General features: G+C 44.0%; 1 protein-coding gene, 1 long non-coding RNA gene and 1 pseudogene across 2 annotated transcripts; 1 reads left to right on the top strand and 2 right to left on the bottom strand.

Annotated features, from left to right (window-relative positions):
• Positions 1–12: 12 nt before the first annotated feature.
• LOC148154487 (uncharacterized) lies at positions 13–1273 on the bottom strand. The gene is made up of 2 exons (XR_015765797.1): positions 496–1273; positions 13–411 (listed from the first exon to the last, which is right to left on the bottom strand). It is a non-coding gene; the product is annotated as an uncharacterized LOC148154487 (long non-coding RNA).
• A 2948-nt stretch (positions 1274–4221) lies between these two features.
• Positions 4222–10826, bottom strand: LOC106921407 (immunoglobulin lambda-1 light chain-like). The gene is made up of 5 exons (XM_088014529.1): positions 10609–10826; positions 10194–10517; positions 7444–7482; positions 4847–5152; positions 4222–4767 (listed from the first exon to the last, which is right to left on the bottom strand). The coding sequence occupies exons 1-5, from the start codon at positions 10781–10783 to the stop codon at positions 4514–4516; spliced, it is 1098 nt and encodes a 365-aa protein (XP_087870655.1). The 5' UTR covers positions 10784–10826; the 3' UTR covers positions 4222–4513.
• A 4326-nt stretch (positions 10827–15152) lies between these two features.
• LOC148154486 (uncharacterized) lies at positions 15153–17110 on the top strand (annotated as a pseudogene).
• The last annotated feature ends 2340 nt before the right edge of the window (positions 17111–19450 follow it).

The raw sequence follows: 19450 nt of genomic DNA, 5'->3' as shown, positions 1-19450 counted from the left end.
TGAATCAAAGACTTTGATCAAAAACACTTTTTATTCAGACAGTTATAACAGGTAGAATGAATGAATGAATGAATGAATGAATGAATGAATGAATGAATGAATGAATGAATGAATGAATGAATGAATGAATGAATGAGGCTGCAGTCTGGGTGGCGCTGCCCTTTGGTTAGAGGAGATGAAGTCAGTAAATATGTGACTCTGGATCCATAAATGACAGGTTGGGGTGGAAAAACCCTCTGCACAGAAAAACCCACATAAAAACCCAGGAAGTGAGACGGGGTCCCAGACATGCAGCCACCTGGTTCCTCACCGCTGAGCTGCTGCTCCCTGAATCAGGACGATCCTGAAGTCTCTGTAAAATCTTCTCCTGATTCCTGCCTGGTTTCTCTGGTCGGTTCCACCTTCCTGAAGCTAAAGCAGGAAAAACATGGTGAGAGGTCCAGAAGGACGGGTTCAGAGTTCTGACACTGATGCAGAGATAAGGAACAACAGAACCTTAATGAAGCTGTGCAAAGAGCTGGTTCTGAATGACAGGATGCAGAGAACCCAGATGGTTCTGATGAGACCCAGAAGGAGTCAGCAGAGGATCTGGGGGTTGCCATGGTAACAGGACCCTGAGGTCCGATGGAAACCAGTGCAGAGCTGGTCCTCAGAGACCAAACCAGTTAGAGGTTCAGCTGTGATGGAGACGTCCAGACTCCTCTGACGGGTTGAACCGACGAGACCGGATCAGAACCAACATGGCCGCCTGCTGCTGGTTGACAGGAACTAAACAACATGAATGTTTGTCTCAGTGGTTTGAGTTTCTGTCTCAGTGGTTTTGTTGCTGCTTTGTTTGTTCCTGTGAGCTGAAATCTTCCTGCTGCATCAAGAGAAAAACAGAAAAACTGATCAGAGTTTAGATTCAGCTGCTGGTGTTTCAATCTTTACTCTAATTATTATCATGTATTTGAGCCATTGAACAGCCTGATGTGATTCACTGATGGAGCTGATTGCTGAGCTGTGAGTTCAGCTCTGAGCTGTTTCTCTCTCAGATGAAGAACACAGGTGCTTCCTGAACCATTGTTTCAGTCGATGCTTGTAACTGTCATTGTGTTATTAAAGTGAGAAGCCACAGCTAACGGTGTGGAGGCTGCAGAGCACAAACCCACACAGCTGCAGGAAAGGAAGTCTGATTGGCTGCCAGCAGTTTGGTGGCTTCTAATAACCACTGAGAACAGATTCAGATCTGCTGCTCTACAAACTCATCATCTGCTGCATCTCTGTGGTTTGGTTCTGCTTCCTGGAAACATTTTCATTGTTTTTTCTGAAACCAGTAAGATCATAATGTTAACTGGGTCATGAGTCCAGTTCGACCATCATCATTAAAACTCAGTCTCCTGTTAAATCACTGAATCACTGATCTCAGTTCAGTTCAGCTTATTAACGTCTTTACAATTCAACACACATTCAAATTATTACTGATGACCCAATAATCCATCAATGAGTCGTTGCATTCAGTCCCGATGAGCAGAAATCACTTTTGTCTCGTTGACTTTGCCTCGATCCTTCATGAGTTTCATGGTTGACCTGCTTCGTGCTGTTCGGTTCCTACGAGCCGCTAAGAGAACAAAGTGATCAACTGGTTCAAAAGCAGCTCTTAGAAAACCAGAACAGATAAAAGTTCATCATCTGAGGCCAAGAAAATCTGACCTGTAACTTTCAGAGAGGATTAAATCTGAAGTCTGACTGAAACTCTGAACTGGTTTTACTGGTTAGAAGCTCTCAAACTGGACGAGCAGCTGAGACATTCGGTAAGAAACAGAGACCAGATTACAGCAGTTCTGAAATGTTTTAACTTATCAGGTTGATACGTTTCTTCAGGTTTTATTGCAGCTACATTAAAAGTTTTCTAGAAATATAGAAATAAAGGAAAACCTTCTTAAATAATGTGGTTGGCATGGAAACAACATGCAGGCTGAAGGTTTGGTAGAAGTTCAGGTCTTTGATGCTCAGGATGTTTGAAAACTTTCCAAACTCTTCAGGTTCTTCGTTACTTTCATGCTGATTCAGTTACTGAACAGGAAAGAATCACGTTTGGGAGAATGGCAACATTTTTACTTTAATTGAATAAATTTTATTTATGAAGAATATTTATATTAATATAAAGAAACTTTCTCTGAGTTTTTCATTTTTCTTTGGGTAAAATAAACTCAAAGGTAATTAAAAATGGTCAGACAGGGCAGGTTTATGGTGACTGTTGTTTCCTCAGTCAATGCAAAAGGTCTGACATTATAAAAAATAAAACTGGTTCTGCTATCAGGATGGAAACTCAGATGTTCAAAAGAACTGCAGCTGTTAACGAGCCTGGGATTCATTAATAAATATGAATGAAAATGATTTCCATTCCTCCACCAGGACTGTGATGTGTAAAAGCAAATAAGGTGAAGGGATTATGACAAATCAAGTTATTAACTAAGTATTTATAAGTATTTCAAGGACTCAGACACTCCCAGTGCTCCCAGTGCTCCCAGTGATCCCAGTGCTCCCAGTGCTCCCAGTGCTCCCAGTGCTCTCAGTAGTCCCAGTAGTCCCAGTGCTCCCAGTGGTCCCAGTGCTCCCAGTGCTCCCAGTGGTCCCAGTGCTCCCAGTGCTCCCAGTGCTCCCAGTGGTCCCAGTGGTCCCGTGCTCCCAGTGCTCCCAGTGGTCGCAGTGCTCCCAGTGCTCCCAGTGCTGCCAGTGGTCCCAGTGCTCCCAGTGGTCCCAGTGCTCCCAGTAGTCCCAGTGCTCCCAGTGGTCCCAGTGCTCCCAGTGGTCCCAGTGCTCCCAGTGCTCCCAGTGCTCTCAGTAGTCCCAGTAGTCCCAGTAGTCCCAGTGCTCCCAGTGGTCCCAGTGCTCCCAGTGCTCCCAGTGCTCCCAGTGGTCCCAGTGCTCCCAGTGCTCCCAGTGCTCCCAGTGGTCCCAGTGCTCCCAGTGGTCCCAGTGCTCCCAGTGGTCCCAGTGCTCCCAGTGCTCTCAGTGCTCCCAGTAGTCCCAGTGCTCCCAGTGCTCTCAGTGCTCCCAGTGCTCCCAGTGCTCCCAGTGTCTGAGTTTCCTCGTTGCTGTGCTGCCTGGATTTCTTGTTCATCATTAAAACCATCTCATTTTCTCTACTACCTGAGTTCACTGAACCTGAATCCTCACCACCTCATTTCATGACATAAACCACATTTAATTGTTTAATTTTCCTGTTCAGTTTATTTTTGCCGTTGCCAGATTTTGTCTTAATGGAGTAACGGACGAGTCAAAGTACAGAAACTGCAGAGAGGCGCTGAACTACGACTCTGCTTCCCTGAGCTGTCAGGTTTTGGAGGAGAAGTTCGTTGTCTTCCTGAAGCAGAGCTACTCCATCCACAGTGGACGGATGCCGTCTTTCAGGTTTTTTCCAAAATGTGCCAATTATCTGTTTCCTGTTTTTAGGACGGCGCCTCGACAAGCAGCGGCTGGATGACAGCAAACTGTTAAACACGTCACATCAGGCAGGATCAGAGAAAACTACAGAGTCCGACATTATTTTGGCAAAGTTTCACACTGAAGCAATGCCAGCGTTAGTGACTGATTGGTTTAATCATGTCAGTTTTCCTGAACTTCCCTAACAGCAGCATGTTTCTGACTGGACCTGCCGACTGCCAGCGGGTCTGTCAATGAAACGGGAAATCTTTACAAACGGACAAGTTGGTGGAGTCCAGTGGCTGGTTTCCAGGATTACGCCTCCTGCATACCGTCGCCCTTCAACCCGGCGGCACAGCGCCTGGTGAAGTCTGGTTGGCTCCCTGCTGCTAAGGGGCCTCACCAATCCACTGGCTTTTCACCAGGCACAGCTGAGCCCATCGGCCCCAAAGCAAGAAAAACACATGGAGGCAGAGAAGCTAAACATCTGACAGACAGCGAGAGAGAGGACAGACAGTTTCACTCCTTCCTAACTAACTAAGCTACTGCTAACTAAAACATGTGAAACACAAAGTGAATAAAACACAGAAGATGTGTTTTAGCATGCTTATGTTAGAATAACTCATAAACACTGTGGGATGTTTGTTTTCAAAGCTGCTCTGCTGTTTGGTGGAAACAACGACGTCATCGGCGTAGAGTTTGATTTTCTCACTGACAAAAACTGAAGAATCAGACGACGAACAGATGAACCTGGAGGATCATCAATAACCTTTACTGATTCTTTACATACAGTTCATATTAATAACATGCATGTTGATGTTGGAAACATGGTTTTATTCTTGTTTTAATTTCATTACATTCATGTCAGTTAAAAGTTATAAAAAGTGAGAAACATGAGAAAGAAATGTTTGAGTTTTTTCAAATACAGAATGAATAAATCTGTAGAATCTACAACACTGTAAAAAGTGAAAAGCAAAGAAATCATTATAATAAAATGCAGCAGAATAAATCAAAAGTACATTCCACAGTTTGTCCTGAACAACATTTCTTAAAGCTGATGAATGTGACGAACTGCTGAGATGTGATGTGAGCAGCAGCAGAGGGTTCAGCTGGGGGCCGGTCCCTTGGTCCTGAGGACCATCAGCAGAGAGAGTCCACAGCAGTACACCAGACTCTTCACTATCAGCACTGAGTAGAGCAGGCAGAGCAGCTTCACCCTGCAGCGAGGCTGGAAGGACACTGGGAGCTTCACTGGGAGCTTCACTGGGAGCTGAGGACGGACAGACGCTGCAGCTGCTGGCGGATCAGTTGCTGCTCCAGACTTTGTTGGAGCTGGAGGTTCTGGAGGTTCTGGAAGTTCTGGAACAAAAACAATCCAACATTTCAGTCACACTGTGAATGTGAAGCTGCATTTCTCCTGAACTTCTGCTTTTCGTACCTTTGAACCGCGTTTGGTTCGTCACCTTGCCGCCCTCATGCTGAACTTCACAGATGTAATCATAATTGTAGAGCGTCTCGTTTTTAACCAGCCTGATGATGGCAGAACTTTTCAACCCGCTGATCTCCTGCTGTTTCTCCTCAGCAGGCGCCGGCTCCTCCTTGCTGCCCTTCTGTCTTTTCCAGGAGATCCGGACCGGAGGAGGATGCATGCCTGAGGCCAGACACATCAGAGCCATGTTTCCCTCTACACGGCTTTCGGTTTTCACCGGACACACAGTCACCTCGGGCGGCACCACTTTTTTACCTGAACACAGCAGAAACAAACAGAAAGAGAAATATTTCAGGTCATCAACACATTTTAATGTCAGGAAACGATAAACTGAGTGAATAAGAGACACAGTTTTAAACTGATTTCATTTATTAATTGTTTATTAGTTCACTAAAAGACCCGACCCATCCAGGAGGTCCTAGAAGAATCCAGAACCAGACTTTACTGCCTCGGTTAAGGTCAGAGGTCATGATTCCAGAATGAGGAGAGGCTGACACCAAACAACACAAAGACCAGTCTGACATTTATGATCCCTGAAACATTCTGCAGACTGATGAGTCGGGACTGGACCTTTCAGAACCTGATGAGTCGGGACTGGACCTTTCAGAACCTGAACGTCCCGTTACATCTGGTGTAAAACTGACAGCGGGTCAGAACCAGAACATCACATTACAGTCAAACACGGAGGTGGCAGAGTGATGCTGTGGGACTGATGTGCTGCTGAGGGACCTGGAGAACCTGCTGTACCTGGTAGAACAACGATCCAAAGAACTCCAGCAAGTTCAGCTCTGAATGGAAATGAAATGAAGTAAAATGTAGGTACGGCCTAGTCAAAGCCTGGACTCTACCATCACCTTCAGCTGCTCATTCCTACTGGTAACCTGCCCTCTGTGTCTGAATGAAATCAGTTCAGCAAAGCAGGGGGTCAGAGTTCCTCCACTGGGATTTACAGAGTCTTTACTGGTTCTGATGGTTGAACCAGAAAACGGTTTAAAGGCTTTTATTCTGAAAAACTAACACCATCATTTAAAACTGTTTCTGTTTTTTTGTCTCAATAAATTCATTTGATGATCAAAATAAATTGATCATTTGTCATTTTTCTGAACCCAGATTATAATTTTTTACTCGTTAATCCAGAACAAAGTTCCCAGCAGAACCTGGACTCGGCTCCACAGAAACATCTTAATCCGTTTAATCCATCGTTACAGCTGGAGCCGATCTGAATGCCGATCAATATCTGATCAATATACGGCTATAAAAAATTATTTTTTCTTAATTAACAAATTAATGCTTTTTTTCTAGATTATTTTTCCATCCATTTTGACAAAGTATGTGTTTCATTTACGTTTATCTAACAAAGTCTTTTTACATTTGCTGGTCATAATTTATTATTTCAAAATTTTATTTTAGCAAACAGATCTGACCAGTTTTTAAAAATAAATAATATTTTTCGTGACATTCAGAAGCTGAAAAACTGAAATTGGTTTCACAGAAAGATTTTAGATTAAATAAATTAAAATTGGTGTAACTTCTGAACGTATCACAGAATTTACAGATATTATTCTCCAATATTTCTAGAAAATGTAAATATTTTATAAAATTGTTCAAAGAAATCTGAACATGTTTTCAAAAATTATTTTCATGATGAATTTTTTACTAATGAAAAATTTAACTTTGAACACATTTTAAGTTCTCTAATAAAACCATAAATATTTGTTCTTACCTGAGTTTGGATCCAGAACCAAAGATCCATCCGACAGAGAAACAAAACCTGTCGGCTGATTTCTGCTCTCATTACATTCAGTTTTTCTGTAGGTTTTCTGTAAAACCACTCTGAACTGTTCAAAGCTGCGACGGTAAAATCAGTTTTTGATGTCAGGAAAATGTTCCTGCTGCTCGACTCTGAACTTAAAACGAAGCTCAGAAACTAAAAGTTGAACATCTGAACATCAGATCAGTTCTGGGTTTTTATCTGTACACTCTTCTGAATTTTTAATCCATTTTCTGTCTTCATTACACTTTTCATTTAATGCATTTTCATCAGATTAAACGTGATTGATCAAGCACTAAAATAATCATCATCTCTAAAACTAAGACAGCAGAAAGTGGCTTTAAACCCGTTTTAACAGTGAAATGAATAAATGTTGGTTCTTACTTGCTACAAACAGTTTGGTTCCAGATCCAAACAGATATTCATTCCACAGTGACACAGACTGATGCAAAAACCCATCAGCTGCTTTCTGTTCTCTCTGCAGTCACTTTTACTCTGTCAGTCTAATTAACACGCAGTTATTAAACGTATGATGAATATTTTACAGTAATTAGACATTTATAAGCAACATTAGCAGATATTACAGGGTTGGAGTCACTGAGAGTTTTCAGATATTATTCACCAATAAACAAAATTGACAGTAAATCTTGTAAATGTTTCCTTTATTATCTGTGACGAATTCTTTACTAAAGATAGAAACTAACATGTAAATCCTGATTCAGCAGAAAGTGACTTTAACCCATTTTAACTTCTATAATCAAATAATGATTCTTACCTGTTACAAACAGTTTGGTTCCAGAACCAAAGAGATATTCATCCCACAGTGAGACAGACTGATACAAGAACCTGTCGGCTGATTTCTGGTTTTATTATCTCCAGTTTTTATCTGTCAGCTTCATGTAACTCTGAGTTTTAGTTGTTGGTCATGAAAACTAATAACTGGAAAACTAAACTATGTTTTCCAGTATTTAGTTCCAGTATTTAGATTCTTAACCAAATCATAGAGATGCAGAAATGAAAACAAAGTTTTGGCCTCTTTTCCTAAATCATTGATATTTTCACACCAATACCTTTACTGATGAAAACCAGTCAGTGTTGGTTCTTACCTGTAACGTCCAGTTTGGTCCAGAACCAACGCGGTACCAGTACCATCCAGACTGGATGAGTCTGAATGAGAAGGAGACAGTCACAATGTGAGCTGCTGCTCAGCAGATCAGAACCGTCCTGCTGAAGCTGCTGTGAGGTTCTGATGGATCAGAACCATCAGAAATGTGCTGTGAAGGTCCAAAGTGGGTCTGAAGGAAGCTCTGCAGACATCATGTCTAAAGCTCTCATCTCTCCCACTGGGTCTCCTGGTTTGTTGGGACGTCGTCTTGCTGAAAGTCTTCAGTGTTCAGTCTGAGCTGCAGCTGCTGAGATCTCCTGAGATCATGAATGCAGCACGGAGGGAGGGCTGTGGTTTCCTGGAGGCTGGTGGAGCCATGAAGCTCACACTGATCAGGGATGGAGGCTGGCAGCAGAGGTCATGACCTTTCACACTGATCAGGGATGGAGGCTGGCAGCAGAGGTCATGACCTTTCACACTGATCAGGGATGGAGGCTGGCAGCAGAGGTCATGACCTTTCACACTGATCAGGGATGGAGGCTGGCAGCAGAGGTCATGACCTTTCACACTGATCAGGGATGGAGGCAGCAGGGAGACGGAGCAGGACTCACACAGGTTGGATGTGATTCATCATTAATTAAACTGTAAAGTTTCCAGATAAATTTGACTCTTGAATATTTTGGCTCTGATTTGATGAGTCGGTTCGGATTCTAACTTTTTCTGAACTTCCATCTCTGAGACACTTTGTCTAGTCTTTATTCTCTGGTCTCTGGTCTCTGGTATCTAGTCTCTGGTCTCTAGTCTCTAGTCTTGGATCTCTGGTCTCTAGTCTTGGGTCTCTGGTCTCTAGTCTCTAGTCTCTGGTCTCGGATCTCTGGTCTCTGGTCTCAGGTCTCTAGTCTCTAGTCTCTAGTCTCTGGTCTCGGATCTCTGGTCTCGGATCTCTGGTCTCTGGTCTCGGATCTCTGGTCTCTGGTCTCAGGTCTCTAGTCTCTGGTCTCTGGTATCTAGTCTCTGGTCTCTAGTCTCTAGTCTTGGGTCTCTGGTCTCTAGTCTTGGGTCTCTGGTCTCAGGTCTCTAGTCTCTGGTCTCTGGTATCTAGTCTCTGGTCTCTAGTCTCTAGTCTTGGATCTCTGGTCTCTAGTCTTGGGTCTCTGGTCTCTAGTCTCTAGTCTCTGGTCTCTGGTCTCTAGTCTCTGGTCTCTGGTCTCTGGTCTCAGGTCTCTAGTCTCTGGTCTCTGGTATCTAGTCTCTGGTCTCTAGTCTCTAGTCTTGGATCTCTGGTCTCTAGTCTTGGGTCTCTGGTCTCTAGTCTCTGGTCTCTGGTCTCTGGTCTCTAGTCTCTGGTCTCTGGTCTCGGATCTCTGGTCTCTAGTCTCTGGTCTCGGATCTCTGGTCTCGGATCTCTGGTCTCTGGTCTCTAGTCTCTGGTCTCTGGTCTCGGGTCTCTAGTCTCTGGTCTCTGGTATCTAGTCTCTAGTCTCTGGTCTCTAGTCTTGGGTCTCTGGTCTCTAGTATCTAGTTTCTGGTCTCTAGTATCTAGTCTCTGGTCTCTCGTCTCTAGTCTCTAGTCTTGGATCTCTGGTCTCTAGTCTTGGGTCTCTGGTCTCTAGTCTCTGGTCTCTGGTCTCTGGTCTCTAGTGTCTGGTCTCTAGTGTCTAGTCTCGACGCAGACTCCTCTGGCCCTGATGGGGCCCACGCAGTTGGAAACATGATGGATCCCTGGGGGAAGCGGAGGATCCTGTGTCTGTCCATATAGTTGTAGAGGATGTTGACGAAGTGAACATAATTGGATTTTTGATGACATGATTCCTGCCCCACTGACCCCTCCCCCACCGACCCCTCCCCTCCCTCCCCCACTGACCCCTCCCCCACGGACCCCTCCCCTCCCTCCCTCACTGACCCCTCCCTCACTGACCCCTCCCCCACTGACCCCTCCCCCACTGAGATGATATTCATCTCCAGTTTATAAATCTTTATTTCTATCTATTTTATCATCCAGTTAGCACAGATGATATGCAGCTGTGATGTCACCAATATTAATCTGTAAAGTCACTCTAGACGTCCTTCATAGAACATTAAACTGGACAAAGAAAATTCAACCGGTTCCTCTGTTTCTAACACGTCCAGATTACATGAGATCCACCTGATGACTGTCTGCTGTATGAATTTGATATTGTTCAATATAAATTATTTATGATTCAGGAGGAATAATACTGTTCTTTAGTTATAAAATGACAGAAACTATAAATTTATTACGTCTGAAAATAATAATGAATGAAACCAGAAACTCAGAGAGTCTCTGTGTGAGATGGAGGTGAAATCAGTGAACCTGGGCTGTGGTTTACTGCTCTCTATGTCACAAACTGACATCTGATCATCTGGAGGTTTTTGTTCAGGCTGAAGGAATCATTTCTCACTGTGGGAACCAGACTTCCTACAGCCGCAGTAGTAGGAGGCTAAATGATCCAGTTTAACTTTATTGATCTTCAGTTTACAGCTGTTCTGATTTCTCTCAGCTGAGAAATCATCTTGCTGAGGATGACTGAAAGGTTTTTGTGGGCTACCACCACTGGTGATATAGAGAATAGCTCTGAATGTTTCTGTATCTTTCTTCTGGTACCAGGCTACAGCATAGCCGCCACACTGATCAGTTCTTCCACAGCTGAAGGAAACGCTCTGTCCGGATCTCCTGGTCAGAGTTAAATCGTCCTGAACCAGCTGTGTTGCCATGGCAGCCAGCGCTGTAGAGACACAGACAGACAGGTGAAGGTTAGTGTGACAGTGTTTGTTCCAGGTGGGCTTTGTTGGCTCCTGATTGGTGGAAACACTCACCTGAACCCAGCCAGCACAGAGCAGCAGCTGGGAGGAAAAGCATTGTGTGCAGTGGAGTTTCCTCTGGTGAACCTGGGGAGAAGTGGAGCTCTGATGCAGCTGAGGCCAAACAAGGACGAGCTGAGAGATCAGACCAGGGCCACGTGGTTTCTAGCAGAGGAACCAGAGCTCCCATCAGCCCCTGCAGCCACAGAGAAGAGGAGGCTGCTGATTGGACCATCAGAGGAAGCTGCTCATTGGACGATCAGAGGAAGCTGCTGATTGGACCATCAGAGGAAGATGCTGATTGGACGATCAGAAGAGGCTGCTGATTGGACGATCAGAGGAAGCTGCTGATTGGACGATCAGAGGAAGCTGCTGATTGGACGATCAGAAGAGGCTGCTGATTGGACCATCAGAGGAAGCTGCTGATTGGACGATCAGAGGAAGCTGCTGATTGGACGATCAGAAGAGGCTGCTGATTGGACGATCAGAGGAAGCTGCTGATTGGACAATCACAGGAATCTGCTGCTGCTCTCAAGAGGTGAATTTATTAAACTGATGCTCTGATCCTCTTCTGGAAACAACAACCTTAATAAAAATTATAAATGATGTTTCCTGATTCTGATCCATCTGATGACATTATGGATTATTAGACCAGTAGTACTGATCAGAATTTTTCCAATATGGTAATAAATGACCATCAGTCGGCTCAGCCTCTCTGTCTGTAGAAAACTCTCAGTAATGAACATCAAGTTAAACCAACTTGTTTTCTGTCTCTGGTTACAGTTTCATGTTCACAATGGAAAGGAAGTCAAATATGGACTTTTCAAAGTAAAACATTAAACTTCCTGTTATAATGGGGCAGATATGATGTCAGTATTTGACCAGTTAGTGACAAATTCTAACTAGTTAAGTTAGTGTTGTTAGGGATCATTTGAACAACAGGTTTCATCCCCCTATTTAGTGCCCTGGCCCCAAAACCAGCCATCCGGGAGCATTTTGGGCCCACTTTAAAAAATCACAGCGGACGAACCGGACCTCGTGGGACCGCGGCCGCCCGAAAATCGCAAAGTATCTCAAAACACTGAACTTTTTCCGAGTGCTGCCCTATGGCGGCCTTTTCCGCCCTTACCGGCGATCGACACCAGGTGGCGCAGGACGTTCGGGCACGTCGCTCCCTGCTGCAGCCGGGACGCCTCCCAGTGGCGAATGCTGCCGAAACGCGCGGGGACGCTGCCACCGAATGGCTGGACCGTTCCACCATATGGCTGGAACCCCTACCGGGGACGGGGAACCGGCCCAGACGTTCGGCAGAGCCCCTGGACGTCTCCTTATGTCTTGTGCCTCTGGTAAGGCAGACATACGGCAGCACCACCTCGTGCTTCCGCATGTCCAGACCCGGATGATGATCCCCGACGTCTACATTACTTGCTATGAGGTCATAAGCGCTGTGAGCCAAGGAAACCCACATGGCTCGAGTAGTCTTGTGGTTAATCTACTGCGGCGCCCCCTCCCCCCCAGCGACCGGGGTACGATTCCCACAAGCTGCTCAGGCCTTTTCTATCTTTTTGGCCGACGACAGACATAAGGAGGCGTTTCGGACATAGGGAAGCCTCTAGACATCCGGACATCCTTTTCAATGGGGCCTTTGCCGTTCGGGACGCCCATCTTCTCGAGGGCTTGACGGGGGTTCCCGGGCTCCGTCCGGAATGCCGCCGGGCTCGGCCCGTCCGGCGCGCCCCGAGGAATAAACGAAACCGGCCGGAACCTTCTCCGAAGCCCGCCTGGCTCGGGAGGCCCTGCGCCATAAAGGACCGTCCGCTCGTGATCCCAAATGGCAACGACCCTATTTCCATTGTCGCTTAATAGGGGACTTTGTTGAAACGGCAAAGTCCCTTTCCGCAAAATGGCTGAAACGTTCCAGCGGATGGCTCAACCCCTACCCGGCTCGGAGCAGTGAACCCGGGCAGACGCTCAGACATTCGGCGGAGCCCCTGGACGTCTCCTTATGTCTCGTGCCTCTGGTAAGGCAGATGTTTGGCAGCACCACCTCGTGCTTCTGCATGTCTGGACCCGGATGATGATCCCGACGTCTACATTACTTGCTATGAGGTCATAAGCACTATGAGCCAAGGCAACCTACATGGCTCCTGTAGTTTAGCGGTTTAGCTACCCGCTCTCCACCCCAGAGACCCGGGTTCGCTTCCTGCTGGCTGCAGGAAGCCTTTTATTTATTTTTTTTTATCTTTAGATGAGGTTACAAGTCCTACGAACGTGGTAGACAAACCTGCCTTGGTAGCCAGGTGTACAGGAACACGGGATCCCAGCTGGGAGACTCGGGTTCGATCACGGTCTTGGCTGCCAAGTCTTTTGTTTTTTTTTTGGGGGGGGGTTAGCTCAAAATGTTGCCAATCACGTGGTTCCGATAGTTTAGGGGTTATTTTGGACCTCCGCTTCAATGACTGTGGAACAGCGAAAAGCGTAAGGGCTCCTGTCCTCTTCATTTTCATTCATGACATAAAGTGGCACCACATGGTGCTGCTCAATGTCTACATTACTTGCTATGAGGTCATAAGCGCTATGAGCAAAGGTCACCCGCATGGCTCGAGTAGTCTTGTGGTTTAAGGTGCCCCGCTTACAATGGATTGCGGCCGCGAAAGGGAGGGAGTATGTGAGAACGTCCGTCACCGTCGCTCACTCCGCTTTCTCCTTCTCCCCCTCCCTTTTCTTGAACCGCTAAAGTACAGTATCCACCGAGTCCACCCTTTTCCCGAACCGCTAAAGTACAGGATCCACCGAGTGACTGCGTCGAAGCGAAAGGCGCCGTTGGCACTGCCGTTTCTGTTGCATACCAGAAAAAGCGACGCGGATAATTCCTCGTCCCGTAACTGACCCGTAGCTCACGCTCTGCTTCAGGCGATGCGACCGCAAGACTAACCGAGCCCAGCGCACCCGCGGAGGTTCGGGCGGGCGGGTTCGCTCGCTGGCTCGCCCGAGAACCCCCGGGGACCCGAAAACCCTAACTCTCACTATCTCTGTAGGAGTTATAACAACTTTTTTTATTTTTTTGGCTGGTAGTCAAAGTTTAAGTCCAGGCCAAATTTCTTCAATAAGCAAAATATGTCAGGATTTTGATAACTTTAGATCCCCCGTGTCTTTGGAAAAAACTCACCAATTTTCAAGCCAATTGATCAAAAACTCTAGAAGTTTGATAAAATGCAGAGGTTACAAATGGACAAAATTAGGTTAATATCGCTAGTACAATCCAAGATGGCCAACTTCCTGTTTGTCACAAAGCATGGTGGAGGAATCTTTCTGTAGTTCCTGGGAAGTTCAACAAGTTTTCCAAACTTCATGTCTGAATGATAAAGTAATCTGGTGTGTCAGTGGATGTTAAAGTTTCCAGGAGGCGCTGTTGGTTATTTCAGCTGTAACTTTTCTGAAACCATTAAAATACTCAAATTTCATGGAACCTGATGCACTTGCAAAATTTGATTAGTTTTTGTCAATAATTATGCCTCCAATAACCCAATTCTTTTGAACAAACCAAATAAACAATAAAGATACCAGAAATCTTCACAGTAGATCCTAATAAACTTATGAAACATTAAAGTCTAAAACTCAGAGAGTCTCTGTGTGAGATGGAGGTGAAATCAGTGAACCTGGGCTGTGGTTTACTGCTCTCTATGTCACAAACTGACATCTGATCATCTGGAGGTTTTTGTTCAGGCTGAAGGAATCATTTCTCACTGTGGGAACCAGACTTATAACAGCCGCAGTAGTAGGAGGCTGAATGATCCAGTTTAACTTTATTGATCTTCAATGAACAGCCGTTCTGATTTCTCTCAGCTGAGAAATCATCTTGCTGAGGATGACTGAATTTAGATGGGCTCCCACCACTGGTGATATAGAGAATAGCTCTGAATGTTTCTGTATCTTTCTTCTGGTACCAGGCTACATAGGTACCACACTGTTCAGTCCCACAGCTGAAGGAGACGCTCTCCCCTTTTCTCCTGGTCAGAGTCAGATCGTCCTGAACCAGCTGTGTTGCCATGGTAGCCAGCGCTGTAGAGACACAGACAGACAGGTGAAGGTTAGTGTGACAGTGTTTGTTCCAGGTGGGCTTTGTTGGCTCCTGATTGGTGGAAACACTCACCTGAACCCAGCCAGCACAGAGCAGCAGCTGGGAGGAAAAGCATTGTGTGCAGTGGAGTTTCCTCTGGTGAACCTGGGGAGAAGTGGAGCTCTGATGCAGCTGAGGCCAAACAAGGACGAGCTGAGAGATCAGACCAGGGCCACGTGGTTTCTAGCAGAGGAACCAGAGCTCCCATCAGCCCCTGCAGCCACAGAGAAGAGGAGGCTGCTGATTGGAAGATCAGAGGAGGCTGCTGATTGGGTGATCAGAGGAAGATGCTGCTGCTCTCAGGAGGTGAATTTATGAAACTGATCCTCTTCTGGAAACAACAACCTTAATAAAAATTATAAATGATGTTTCCTGATTCTGATCAGGTGCATCTGTAGCACCGCAAATGAGCAACGGCCACGCAGATCCTGATAAATAAATGACTGGTATTAATATTGTGTCATATAATGAGCGAGGTCTGCGTGTTGGACACAGTGAAACAGACAGAGCACGTCGCCTTGTGGTGGACAAATTACTGGAGACTTGTGATATACTGTGTGTGCAGGAGACATTCTTAGCTAAACAGGACCTGGAGAAGCTGAATTGCATACACAAAGACTTTTACGGCGCTGGTGAATCCACTACCGACCTTAGCACCAGAATAATTCGGGGAAGGATAGCCGGTGGTGTTGCAATATTATGGCACAAAAAATATGATCAACTGGTTGATGTGATTAGACTGGGTGTGGATTGGGCCATAGGGCTGAAATTTACTTGTGGAGACAAACATTTTATTGTTTTAAACATATACACACCTTATGAATGTCCTCAAAACGAAGACGAATTTCTTAATAGACTGTCTTTTATTATGTCTTTTATGCAAGATAATCTATCTACTTGTTTTTTTTATTGTGGGAGATTTAAATGCAGATGTTACAGATAAACATTCTACATTTGCTACGCATTTAATGCAATTCTGTCACAGTAATGCCTTAATTCTTTCTAGTAAGGCACTTTTGCCTAACAACAGTTACACCTATATTAGTGAATCATGGCATACAACTTCCTGGTTAGATCATTGTATTTGTACAGCTGATGCTCATGATTCCATTCTGGGAATTCGTGTCAACTATGACCTTGCCACCACTGACCATATACCATTCTCCTTATGTGTAAACATGAATTGCATACCTTCTGTTTTGCCTGTAGACTATAATATAAGTACAGGAAAAATAGCATGGGATAACTTGACTGAAAAAGATCTATCAGATTATTGCTATCGAACTAATGACATGTTCAGCAATACATACTTACCAAAGGGAGCAATCTCATGCCGTGATATGAATTGTAAAGACCGTCAACATGGTATTGAGTTATGTACTCTGTATGAGAATGTTGTGAAATCCCTCCTTATCTCAAGCAAGCCACTGCATAAAACCATCTTGCATAGCACCAAGCCGGGTTGGAACGACTATGTAAAAGAACATCATGCAGAGGCCAGAAGGGCTCTTAAAGCATGGGCCGATGCAGGTAAACAGAGACATGGTCCCTTGTTTGAATACAAAAAACAAGCAAATGCTAATTTTAAACATTTTTTAAGATTCATAAGGAGACGTGAAAATACTATGAGGTCTGACTCTCTTGCTAGAAAGTTAGGAAATAATAATGTTAAGGACTTTTGGAAAGAAATAAAGAAAGTAAATAACTGTAAAACGTCACTTCCATCTACTATTGATGGTGTTACTGGTGTAAAAGAAATCACTCAGTTATGGAAAGAGCACTACAGTGCGCTGTTTAATTGTGTCAAAAGTGACATTTCTGACATAGGAAGCATTCACAGTAATGAGAATGTGACTGTATCCCCACAAGAAATATATCATACAATTATGACACTGAAAGACAATAAGGCCTGTGGGATGGATAACATTTCCACTGAGCATTTGAAAAATGCAAGTAAAAAACTCTGTGCATTACTCTCTATGTGTTTCATTGGCTGTCTAGTACATGGTCTGCTACCTAAATCAATGTTATCTGTCATTCTGGTACCCACTATTAAAGCATTTGATCGAGTGAATCATCAAAAATTGTTCTGCAAGTTAGAAAGCAGAGGTGTACCCAAATATCTAATTAGAATAATGGTCTATTGGTATGGTCATCAACTAATGTATGTCAAATGGGGTAACTCATTGTCTGACTCGTTTAATGTTTGTAACGGAGTAAGGCAGGGAAGTATATTGTCCCCTTACCTTTTTAACATCTACATGGATGAACTATCAAAGCGCCTGAATTGTTGTAAAACAGGCTGTGTAGTTGGTGACCGCATAATCAATCACATAATGTATGCGGATGATTTGGTAATCTTATGCCCATATAGTGCTGGCCTTCAACAACTACTAAGGGTCTGTTCCCAATATGGATGTGATTTTGATGTCAAATATAACGCTAAGAAAAGCAATGTCATGATTGTTAGAAGTAGAGCAGATAAGCATCTGATAACCCCTGACTTCTCTTTATCTGGCATTGTCCTCAATATATGCAATGAAATTAAATATCTGGGACATTACATAACTGATGACCTGTCTGATGATCGTGACATTTGTAGGCAGTATTGCATGATGTATGCACAGGCTAATATTCTGATCAGAAAGTTTGGTATGTGTTCATCCTCTGTGAAGGTAGCTCTTTTTAAAGTTTTTTGCACTTCATTTTACACAGCCCATCTATGGCGAAGATATAAAAAAAGTAGCCTGCACAAACTTTATGTGGCATACAATGATGGCCTGTGGCTCCTACTCAAAGTGCCTAGATGGAGCAGTGCTAGCCACATGTTTGCACATAACGCTGTTCCCACATGTGCAGCTGCGCTCAGGAATCTCATGTATAAATGTATGTGTAGATTATCCGTGTCATACAATAATATAATAGCAATTTTAGTAAACCCTGTTTTTAGTACAGTGAGATTTTTCTCAAGATTGTGGAAACATTGGCGTCATCATTTATTTGTGGCTCAGTGACTGTCATGTTTCTTTTTGTTTTCTTTTTCTTTTCTTTTTGTTTTCTTTTTCTTTTGTTTTTACTATGGACCTTTTTTGTGTCTGAAATAAAGATTGATTGATTGATTGATCCATCTGATGGCATTATGGATTATTAGACCAGTATTACTGATCAGAATTTTTCCAATATGGTAATAAATGACCATCAGTCGGCTCAGCCTCTCTGTCTGTAGAAAACTCTCAGTATTGAACATCAAGTTAAACCAACTTGTTTTCTGTCTCTGGTTACAGTTTCATGTTCACAATGAACATGAAACTGTTCATTGTAAAGTAAAAGTAAAAGTCAAGTATTTGACTTTTACTTTGAAAAGTCAAATATGGACTTTTCAAAGTAAAACATTAAAGTTCCTGTTATAATGGGGCAGATTTGATGATGTCAACATTTGACCAGTTATTGTTGTTGGGGATCAGAGGAACAGCAGGTTTCATCCCTCTCACTATCTCTGTAGGAGTTATAACAACTTTTATTTTTCGGCACGTAGTCAAAGTTTGAGTCCAGGCCAAGTTTCTCCAATAAGCACAAAATCTCAAGATTTTGATAATTTTAGATCCCCCATGTCTGAGGAGAAAACTGACCAATTTTCAAGCCAATCAATTAAAACTTCTAGAAGTTTGATAAAATGCAGAGGTTACAAATGGACAAAATTAGGTTAATATCGCTAGTACAATCCAAGATGGCCGACTTCCTGCTTGTCACAGAGCATGGTGGAGGAATCTTTCTGTAGTTCCTGGGAAGTTCAACAAGTTTTCCAAACTTCATGTCTGAATGATAAAGTAATCTGGTGTGTCAGTGGATGTTAAAGTTTCCAGGAGGCGCTGTTGGTTATTTCAGCTGTAACTTTTCTGAAACCATTAAAATACTCAAATTTCATGGAACCTGATGCACTTGCAAAATTTGATTAGTTTTTGTCAATAATTACGCCTCCAATAAGCCAATTCTTTTGAACGAACCAAATAAACAATAAAGATACCAGAAACCTTCACAGTGGATTCTAATAAACTTATGAAACATTAAAGACTAAAACTCAGAGAGTCTCTGTGTGAGATGGAGGTGAAATCAGTGAACCTGGGCTGTGGTTTACTGCTCTCTATGTCACAAACTGACATCTGATCATCTGGAGGTTTTTGTTCAGGCTGAAGGAATCATTTCTCACTGTGGGAACCAGACTTCCTACAGCCGCAGTAGTAGGAGGCTGAATGATCCAGTTTAACTTTATTGATCTTCAGTTTACAGCTGTTCTGATTTCTCTCAGCTGAGAAATCATCTTGCTGAGGATGATTTAATTTAGATGGGCTCCCACCACTGGTGATATAGAGAATAGCTCTGAATGTTTCTGTATCTTTCTTCTGGTACCAGGCTACATAGGTGCCACACTGTTCAGTCCCACAGCTGATGGAGACGCTCTGTCCGGATCTCCTGGTCAGACTTAAATCGTCCTGAACCAGCTGTGTTGCCATGGCAGCCAGCGCTGTAGAGACACAGACAGACAGGTGAAGGTTAGTGTGACAGTGTTTGTTCCAGGTGGGCTTTGTTGGCTCCTGATTGGTGGAAACACTCACCTGAACCCAGCCAGCACAGAGCAGCAGCTGGGAGGAAAAGCATTGTGTGCAGTGGAGTTTCCTCTGGTGAACCTGGGGAGAAGTGGAGCTCTGATGCAGCTGAGGCCAAACAAGGACGAGCTGA

Source organism: Poecilia mexicana, unplaced genomic scaffold, assembly GCF_051168715.1.
Source record: "Poecilia mexicana isolate PSO_F unplaced genomic scaffold, ASM5116871v1 scaffold_17, whole genome shotgun sequence".
Classification (NCBI taxonomy): domain Eukaryota; kingdom Metazoa; phylum Chordata; class Actinopteri; order Cyprinodontiformes; family Poeciliidae; genus Poecilia; species Poecilia mexicana.
Note: the sequence above shows the minus strand (reverse complement) of the source record. Positions and strands in the feature narration are given on the sequence as shown.